The sequence below is a fragment of the Mchenga conophoros genome, linkage group LG19, assembly GCF_057382185.1.
Source record: "Mchenga conophoros isolate Kocher_MC1m ecotype Shallow Benthic linkage group LG19, M_conophoros_male_GT1.1, whole genome shotgun sequence".
Taxonomy (NCBI): Eukaryota; Metazoa; Chordata; class Actinopteri; order Cichliformes; family Cichlidae; genus Mchenga; species Mchenga conophoros.
In genome coordinates this window covers 29,159,591-29,169,762 of record NC_140544.1, presented here as the reverse complement: position 1 = coordinate 29,169,762, position 10,172 = coordinate 29,159,591, and the positions used below count along the sequence as shown (strand labels likewise).

The 10,172-nt window shown below is 36.2% G+C and overlaps 1 protein-coding gene across 1 annotated transcript; it reads left to right on the top strand.

Annotated features, from left to right (window-relative positions):
- The first annotated feature begins 718 nt into the window (after positions 1–718).
- serpina10b (serpin peptidase inhibitor, clade A (alpha-1 antiproteinase, antitrypsin), member 10b) lies at positions 719–2,723 on the top strand. Its single transcript, XM_085258291.1, has 5 exons — positions 719–796; positions 982–1,594; positions 1,722–1,995; positions 2,138–2,285; positions 2,379–2,723. Exons 2-5 carry the CDS (start codon positions 994–996, stop codon positions 2,568–2,570), a joined length of 1,215 nt encoding a protein of 404 aa, XP_085114417.1. The 5' UTR covers positions 719–796; positions 982–993; the 3' UTR covers positions 2,571–2,723.
- The last annotated feature ends 7,449 nt before the right edge of the window (positions 2,724–10,172 follow it).

Here is a 10,172-nt window from a genome sequence, read left to right as displayed (position 1 = left end):
GTTTTGTTTTGGGTTTTCTTTTTTTTTTCTTTTTTTTGGGGGGGGGGTACACGTTAGAAAATCAAAGATTCATTGGTTTCATTTATTTGCTGATTATGACCTTGAAAATGGGGGGGGGGGAAGCAATTTCAATAAATGAAGAAAATGTCAAAAATGTGTCACATCACCTACCCTTTGAGGAAGTGGTTGATTTGACTTATTCTCACTTATTTTTCTCTACAGGACCGTAAAGTCCTGAAAGTGAGAATCTGTCCTTGTGACTACACCAAACTACAGCATTAAAACACTTTACATTCATTCAGAACATCGAACTGACCATTCAGCGCAAATGTGTCTTGATGCCTTCACTAACATGTTAGATGTCATGCAAAGTTTGGCTTATTGTGCTGGATGATTTTTAAGACGATTCCAAGATTTTGTTACCGTTCTGTTTCCTTTGGATCTACTTTTTTTTTTTTTTTTTTTAAATGCACTTGTGAAAAATTAGAAAATGTTGGTAGTTGGGTTTTTTTTTTATTCTTATTTTATTCACTGTGTTCTTAAATTCATTATTTTTGTTATACTTCATGTTAGAACAGCACATTCTTTCATTTAATATATTGGTTCTCATTCCAGGATTAAAGTGAAAATCACTCCCAATGCTTCTCGTGTCTCATTTACTTATCGATTGATTCTTATGGATTCACCTCTGAATACATGTTTTGTGGTTAATGTGTAACATGTAGAGCACACTTGCACTTTGTTCCCCCAAAAAAATACAGAGAAATTTCAGGCACAATCTGGGCCAAGCTGAAAGGTACGTGTGTTATTTCGTTAAACTTAAAAACAAACTGAATTTCGGAGCGTTTTCTAATTATAATGAAGAAATGAGTATTCAGTTGGTGTAATCTTATATTTTTTTGTAGATTTAGTGATTGTGCTGCTGTACAGTGGTGCTTTTTTTTATTTCTCGTTTCTGGGTGTGCACCCAAAACTTTCCAGGTTCTGATTTTGATGTTAAACACAATGAAGATGGCCTGTTTTCTCTTTGTGGCCCTCCTGTGCTTTCTGACTCCTATCCACCAAGCTGAACCTAACAGTGCCACCATCTCAGATCTCTCCTTCAAAAATATGGACTTTGCCATGAACCTTTACAGAAAGATATCCAGTTACAACGACAAGAACATCTTTTTTTCCCCCCTGAGTATCTCTACTAGTTTTGCGGCTCTTCTAATGGCTTCTGATGGTGTCACACACAAGGAGATCCTGAAGGTACTAAACCTGGAGGCGCTGGAGAGGGCCGACCAGCCGGATCTTATCCCTAAACTATTTCAACTCCTTCACGAGAACGTCACGCAAAATGGATCGCTGAAATTTGATCATAGCATGGCCTTGTTTATCCAACCCCAATTTATCATAGAGAGGGAGTTTGAAACCAAAATCAATAAGTTTTTTAATGCAGATATCAAAACTGTTGATTTTGCGGACACAACAGAGAGTATCAGAGTAATCAATGAGTACATTAGGGACAAGACTGGAGGCAAGATTACAGAGATGATTTCAGCCTTGGACGAACAGACCAAACTCCTGTTAATGAATGCAATTTTCTTTCAAGGTAAATTAAATCTTTTTTGCACACTTTAGATTTTGGGTTTATGTGCTATTAATTATACTAATATTCATGTCTGCACCTTTGAACTTTTTTGTTTATAACTAAACGTACAATATTACCTGCTCCACAGGAGCCTGGAAGATGCCTTTCAACTCCAATTTGACTCGAAATGCACCCTTCTACATCGATAATTATAATATTGTGCAGGTGCCTATGATGTTTAAAGAAGACAAGTACTACACTGCAGAAGATGTTTCTCTGAGAGCCAAAGTGCTGAAACTGCCATACCAAGAGGGTGTTTCCATGCTTATCCTGCTCCCCAACCCAGACATGGACTACACTATGGTGGATGATGAGATTACTGCAGAGAGGTTTCAGAGCTGGATCGCAAAACTGAGAAAAATGTACATGCGGAAAAATGCCTCGCTTTAACCAAGTGTCTGCATATTTTGTTGTTTAGCTGTAAAAATTCTAAATGACCATCAAACAATGCCTGCAGCAGATGAGCCAGTCTATTCAACATGTCAACTCATGTCTTGTTTGCAGGAAACTAGAAGTCAAGATGCCCAAATTCAACATGGAGCAGTCGTATTCCCTGCATAATCTCCTACCGGATATGGGCATGACCAGTGTCTTTAATAATTTGTCCAATTTGACAAAGCTCAGTGAGGACAAAGGGCTCAAGCTGTCAGAGGTTAGTTGTCACTTTCGGTATCATGTAGCGACACATGTGCCTGTTCCCCAAATAGTGCAGCAAAACACTTTTAACCTTGCTGTGAAATTGTAGGTGCTTCACAAGGCCATGGTTGATGTGGATGAGACAGGAACAACTGCAGCAGCTGCCACAACAATCGGTATCATTCCATACTCCCTGCCGAGGACCTTCACTATAAACAGACCCTTCTTCTTCTTCATATACCATGAAAACACAAACTGCCTGCTGTTCATGGGGAGGGTGATTGACCCCACCAAAAAATAGTTTTGCCACTGTAATGTGTTCATTCTTAAGTGGCTTCTACATGACTAATTTGGTGGATGTTTTAATCCCAGACAGTTTAAAGCTTGTTTTTTTCTGTTCTGTTCCTACAACATAATTCACCAATAATAATAAAGACGTCACCTGCATCACAAACTTGGATCTTTTAAATGTGCGTACATCTCCAAATTATGACAACCAGAGTAAATGTAATCACTTAATTGACAAATTACTGCTGTAACTGCATCTGTCAAACAAAAACATCAGTACCACGTTCTAATAATGCACATCTTATCAGGTTATTAAACTGATGCTACTGGTTGACTATAATAATTGTAAATGTAAAGATTCTTCTTTTGCCTTAAAGGTTTTGTTTACAGTAATTTTAAAAAGAGGAACTCTAGACAAATTTATTTCATTTACCTGATCACACACACACCCCACCCACTCTAAAAGTCTCAGTTTGCATGTTAAACAATGTTCATGACAGTACAATCAAACAGCATGGCTAAAGTTTTCAAAGTTGCATCTGAGAAAACCATAAGAGCCCCTTTAGACAGATGAGACCCAAGTGCACAATGCACAACGCCATGTTTTGTGAAAACCAAACACAACATATCATATCAAAGGACTTTTGGGATCTTGTGGTCATTGAGTCATAAGTGAACTCTTTGTATGCAAATGAGTCAAATGATCAAATTTCAATGTGTAATGAAACAGAACATTGCGGGTTTGGGCAAAGCTACAACAGAATGGCTGAAAAAGGAAAGAATCAAGATGTTGACTCAGTGATCCAGTCAAAGTCCAGACCTCAACTCGACTGAAATGCTGTGGCAGGACGTTAAGAGAGCTGTGTATAAATGAATGCCTGCAACCTTCAAGAATTGCAGCAAGAGTACTCTTGCTACGTGGGCTAAAATTCTTAAACAATGATGTGGGAGACTCCCAGAGAGTCACACAGAAAACGATTACTTCAGTTATACGCCGTTAAAGGTGGTCCCGCAAGCTCCTGAAACATGAGGGTGTAGTTATTAGTGTGAATGCTTGAAAAGCATTCACAGTATTGTTCTTCTAATCTTTATTAGTGTGAATGCTTGAAAAGCATTCACAGTATTGTTCTTCTAATCTTTATTATTATTAGTGTGAATGCTTGAAAAGCATTCACAGTATTGTTATTCTAATCTTTATTATTATTATATTTTATTCTGTATTCCGTACGTTTTTTGTAATCCTACTCCTTCAAAACCGTTCAACTTAGAAAAACCATTCAAACACCGTTAGATTCCTATTCTTTTGGACAACACTGCTTCTATTTTTCATATTTTTAACATTTATATTTTTAATTTTATTCAACTTTATTCAACAAAAATTTATAATGTATTTCAATGGGGAGACCCTTCAAATCCTCATTCAACTTACTCATTTTTAAACTCTTACTACTTCCACATACATTGACATAGAGCCACCATTCAAACTTTAAAACGAAGACAAGACATTCAACTATTCAACTTGTATTTATCTTTTCAATATCTATTATACTTTTTCTTCAGTTCCAGTTTAAGTTTCATGATGTTTTTTCACCCGTTTCAGAGTTTATAATGGGTGTGTATGGGACGGAATGTTGGAGCTAGAGTGAGGCAGCTCAACTGCTAGAGTGAGAGGAGCAAAAAAATTAATCTTAAAATCTTTTTTAAAACTGCTGCTGTGTCCGCAGCGTTTGCTCTACAGGTATGATTTTACCCTCAAAACGTAGCCATCGCTGTCCTCTTTCATCCAATGTGTTTACTATTGTCCTAGGTGTTATGGTTCTTTCGTAAATGTCACCAATGCACAGCCTCCTCCCTCCAACTCTTCCATAGACTCTAATGTTAAAATGGCTCAGAAGGTTCGTTTGAAAATCAGAAGAGCATGGTGTCTTTCCACTGTCACCACGTCCATATAATAAACTCCACAGGCACGAAAACTGAGAATTAGGTAGACTAGACATTGCTGTCACTCACGGTGAAAGAATTTTGTCAATACGACTTTTACTTTTCATTTGGGAACGATTTGTTTCGGCCTGACTTTTCTGTTCATTTTAAGCAGCAAAAGTGAGGCGCATGTCTGTGTACGTGTGTATGGAGCCATTGGGTGCGGTCACTATAGCAACCAGGCTCACACCTGCCTGCTTAACGAGCTCTGCCTGCCACTGTACCAAGATTCATCTTAAGCACTTCTCTTTCAACTGCTGCTGTGTCCACAGTGTTACAGCCATCATTTTACCCTCAAATTGTCGCCATTATTGTTCTCTTTCCAACACCGTATCTTTCAAAGCTCAGGAATTTAAACTTTTTAAACTGTGTGGATCAAAGTGGAGGGATCACATTTGAGTCATTCAGTGATTCAAAGAATATGACCTTTTAATATTCATTCAGATGTTTTCTGACTCTAAATGTTCTTTTCTCATTTCTTAGGTTTTTCTAATTTACAATTAAAACATTTTCAGCTTTTTTCCAACTTCTTCTTCTGTGTAACCTTCAGCTTTTAGCAGTTCAGCACTGTTGTTTTCAGGTTAAATTCGTTTTTTTTTTGTTTTTTTTTAATCTCATTCAATATTTTTAACTCAAAATTCAGCAATTAATTCATTTCAGTGCATACATTCAGATTCAAGCATTCACACTGCAGTTTCTTCAGAAAATGCACTTTCTAGTTATTATATTTTATTTTTCCGTACGTTTTTTGTAAGCCTACTCCTTCAAAACCGTTCAACTTAGAAAAACCATTCAAACACCGTTAGATTCCTATTATTTTGGACAACACTGCTTCTATTTTTCATATTTTTAACATTTATATTTTTAATTTTATTCAACTTTATTCAACAAAAATTTATAATGTATTTCAATGGGGAGACCCTTCAAATCCTCATTCAACTTACTCATTTTTAAACTCTTACTACTTCCACATACATTGACATAGAGCCACCATTCAAACTTTAAAACGAAGACAAGACATTCAACTATTCAACTTGTATTTATCTTTTCAATATCTATTATACTTTTTCTTCAGTTCCAGTTTAAGTTTCATGATGTTTTTTCACCCGTTTCAGAGTTTATAATGGGTGTGTATGGGACGGAATGTTGGGGCTAGAGTGAGGCAGCTCAACTGCTAGAGTGAGAGGAGCAAAAAAATTAATCTTAAAATCTTTTTTAAAACTGCTGCTGTGTCCGCAGCGTTTGCTCTACAGGTATGATTTTACCCTCAAAACGTAGCCATGGCTGTCCTCTTTCATCCAATGTGTTTACTATTGTACTAGGTGTTATGGTTCTTTCATAAATGTCACCAATGCACAGCCTCCTCCCTCCAACTCTTCCATAGACTCTAATGTTAAAATGGCTCAGAAGGTTCGTTTGAAAATCAGAAGAGCATGGTGTCTTTCCACTGTCACCACGTCCATATAATAAGCTCCACAGGCATGAAAACTGAGAATTAGGTAGACTAGACATTGCTGTCGCTCACGGTGAAAGAATTTTGTCAATACGACTTTTACTTTTCATTTGGGAGCGATTTGTTTCGGCCTGACTTTTCTGTTCATTTTAAGCAGCAAAAGTGAGGCGCATGTCTGTGTACGTGTGTATGGAGCCATTGGGTGCGGTCACTATAGCAACCAGGCTCACACCTGCCTGCTTAACGAGCTCTGCCTGCCACTGTACCAAGATTCATCTTAAGCACTTCTCTTTCAACTGCTGCTGTGTCCACAGTGTTACAGCCATCATTTTACCCTCAAATTGTCGCCATTATTGTTCTCTTTCCAACACCGTATCTTTCAAAGCTCAGGCATTTAAACTTTTTAAACTGTGTGGATCAAAGTGGAGGGATCACATTTTAGTCATTCAGTGATTCAAAGAATATGACCTTTTAATATTCATTCAGATGTTTTCTGACTCTAAATGTTCTTTTCTCATTTCTTAGGGTTTTCTAATTTACATTTAAAACATTTTCAGTTTTTTTCCAACTTCTTCTTCTGTGTAACCTTCAGCTTTTAGCAGTTCAGCACCTTTGTTTTCAGGTTAAATTCGGTTGTTTTTTTGTTTTTTGTTTTTTATCTCATTCAATATTTTTAACTCAAAATTCAGCAATTAATTCATTTCAGTGCATACATTCAGATTCAAGCATTCACACTGCAGTTTCTTCAGAAAATGCACTTTCTAGTTAGTGTGAATGCTTGAAAAGCATTCACAGTATTGTTATTCGAATCTTTATTATTAGTGTGAATGCTTGAAAAGCATTCACAGTATTGTTATTCGAATCTTTATTATTATTATTATATTTTATCTATTCCGTACGTTTTTTGTACTCCTACTCCTTCAAAACCGTTCAACTTAGAAAAACCATTCAAACACCATTAGATTCCTATTCTTTTGGACATGACTGCTTCTACTTTTCTCATTTTTAACATTTATATTTTTAATTTTATTCAACTTTATTCAACAAAAATTTCCCATGTATTTCAATGGGGAGACCCTTCAAATTCTCATTCAACTTACTCATTTTTAAACTCTTACTACTTCCACATACATTGACATAGAGCCACCATTCAAACTTTAAAACGAAGACAAGACATTCAACTATTCAACTTGTATTTATCTTTTCAATATCTATTATACTTTTTCTTCAGTTCCAGTTTAAGTTTCATGATGTTTTTTCACCCGTTTCAGAGTTTATAATGGGTGTGTATGGGACGGAATGTTGGGGCTAGAGTGAGACAGCTCAACTGCTAGAGTGAGAGGAGCAAAAAAATTAATCTTAAAATCTTTTTTAAAACTGCTGCTGTGTCCACAGCGTTTGCTCTACAGGTATGATTTTACCCTCAAAACGTAGCCATGGCTGTCCTCTTTCATCCAATGTGTTTACTATTGTACTAGGTGTTATGGTTCTTTCATAAATGTCACCAATGCACAGCCTCCTCCCTCCAACTCTTCCATAGACTCTAATGTTAAAATGGCTCAGAAGGTTCGTTTGAAAATCAGAAGAGCATGGTGTCTTTACACTGTCACCACGTCCATATAATAAACTCCACAGGCATGAAAACTGAGAATTAGGTAGACTAGACATGGCTGTCGCTCACGGTGAAAGAATTTTGTCAATACGACATGTACTTTTCATTTGGGAAGAATTTGTTTGGGCCTGACTTTTCTGTTCATTTTAAGCAGCAAAAGTGAGGTGCATGTCTGTGTACGTGTGTATGGAGCCATTGGGTGCAGTCACTATGGCAACCAGGCTCACACCTGCCTGCTTAACGAGCTCTGCCTGCCACTCTGCCAAGATTCATCTTAAGCACTTTTCTTTCAACTGCTGCTGTGTCCACAGTGTTACAGCCATCATTTTACCCTCAAATTGTCGCCATTATTGTTCTCTTTCCAACACCGTGTCTTTCAAAGCTCAGGCATTTAAACTTTTTAAACTGTGTGGATCAAAGTGGAGGGATCACATTTTCTTCATTCAGTGATTCAAAGAATATGAACTTTTAATATTCATTCAGATGTTTTCTGACTCTAAATGTTCTTTTCTCATTTCTTAGGGTTTTCTAATTTACATTTAAAACATTTTCAGCTTTTTTCCAACTTCTGCTTCTGTGTAACCTTCAGCTTTTAGCAGTTCAGCACCTTTGTTTTCAGGTTAAATTTGGTTGTTTTTTTTTTTTGTTTTTTTTTTAATTTCATTCAATATTTTTAACTCAAAATTCAGCAATTAATTCATTTCAGTGCATACATTCAGATTCAAGCATTCACACTGCAGTTTCTTCAGAAAATGCACTTTCTAGTTATTATTATTATTATATTTTATCTATTCCGTACGTTTTTTGTAATCCTACCCCTTCAAAACCGTTCAACTTAGAAAAACCATTCAAACACCGTTAGATTCCTATTCTTTTGGACAACACTGCTTCTATTTTTCATATTTTTAACATTTATATTTTTAATTTTATTCAACTTTATTCAACAAAAATTTATAATGTATTTCAATGGGGAGACCCTTCAAATCCTCATTCAACTTACTCATTTTTAAACTCTTACTACTTCCACATACATTGACATAGAGCCACCATTCAAACTTTAAAACGAAGACAAGACATTCAACTATTCAACTTGTATTTATCTTTTCAATATCTATTATACTTTTTCTTCAGTTCCAGTTTAAGTTTCATGATGTTTTTTCACCCGTTTCAGAGTTTATAATGGGTGTGTATGGGACGGAATGTTGGGGCTAGAGTGAGAGAGCTCAACTGCTAGAGTGAGAGGAGCAAAAAAATTAATCTTAAAATATTTTTTAAAACTGCTGCTGTGTCCACAGCGTTTGCTCTACAGCCACCATTTTACCCTCAAAACGTAGCCATCGCTGTCCTCTTTCATCCAATGTGTTTACTATTGTCCTAGGTGTTATGGTTCTTTCATAAATGTCACCAATGCACAGCCTCCTCCCTCCAACTCTTCCATAGACTCTAATGTTAAAATGGCTCAGAAGGTTCGTTTGAAAATCAGAAGAGCATGGTGTCTTTCCACTGTCACCACGTCCATATAATAAACTCCACAGGCATGAAAACTGAGAATTCAGTAGACTAGACATTGCTGTCGCTCACGGTGAAAGAATTTCGTCAATACGACTTGTACTTTTCATATGGGAACGATTTGTTTGGGCCTGACTTTTCTGTTCATTTTAAGCAGCAAAAGTGAGGTGCATGTCTGTGTCCGTGTGTATGGAGCCATTGGGTGCGGTCACTATAGCAACCAGGCTCACACCTGCCTGCTTAACGAGCTCTCTCTCTCACTCTGCCAAGATTCATCTTAAACACTTCTCTTTCAACTGCTGCTGTCTCCACAGTGTTACAGCCATCATTTTACCCTCAAAACGTCGCCATCGTTGTTCTCTTTCCAACATCTTGTCTTTCAAAGCTCAGACTTTTAAACTTTTTAAACTGTGTGGATCCAAGTGGAGGGATCACATTTTAGTCATTCAGTGATTCAAAGAATATGACCTTTTAATATTCTTTCAGATGTTTTCTGACTCTAAATGTTCTTTTCTCATTTCTTAGGTTTTTCTAATTTACAATTAAAACATTTTCAGCTTTTTCCCAACTTCTTCTTCTGTGTAACCTTCAGCTTTTAGCAGTTAAGCACCTTTGTTTTCAGGTTAAATTCAGGTTGTTTTTTTTTTTTTTATCTCATTCAAATTTTTTAACTCAAAATTCAGCAATTAATTCATTTCAGTCCATACATTCAGATTCAAGCATTCACACTGCAGTTTCTTCAGAAAATGCACTTTCTAGTTAGTGTGAATGCTTGAAAAGCATTCACAGTATTGTTCTTCTAATCTTTATTAGTGTGAATGCTTGAAAAGCATTCACAGTATTGTTATTCGAATCTTTATTATTATTATTATTATATTTTATCTATTCCGTACGTTTTTTGTAATCCTACTCCTTCAAAACCGTTCAACTTAGAAAAACCATTCAAACACCGTTAGATTCCTATTCTTTTGGACAACACTGCTTCTATTTTTCATATTTTTAACATTTATATTTTTAATTTTATTCAACTTTATTCAACAAAAATTTATAATGTATTTCAA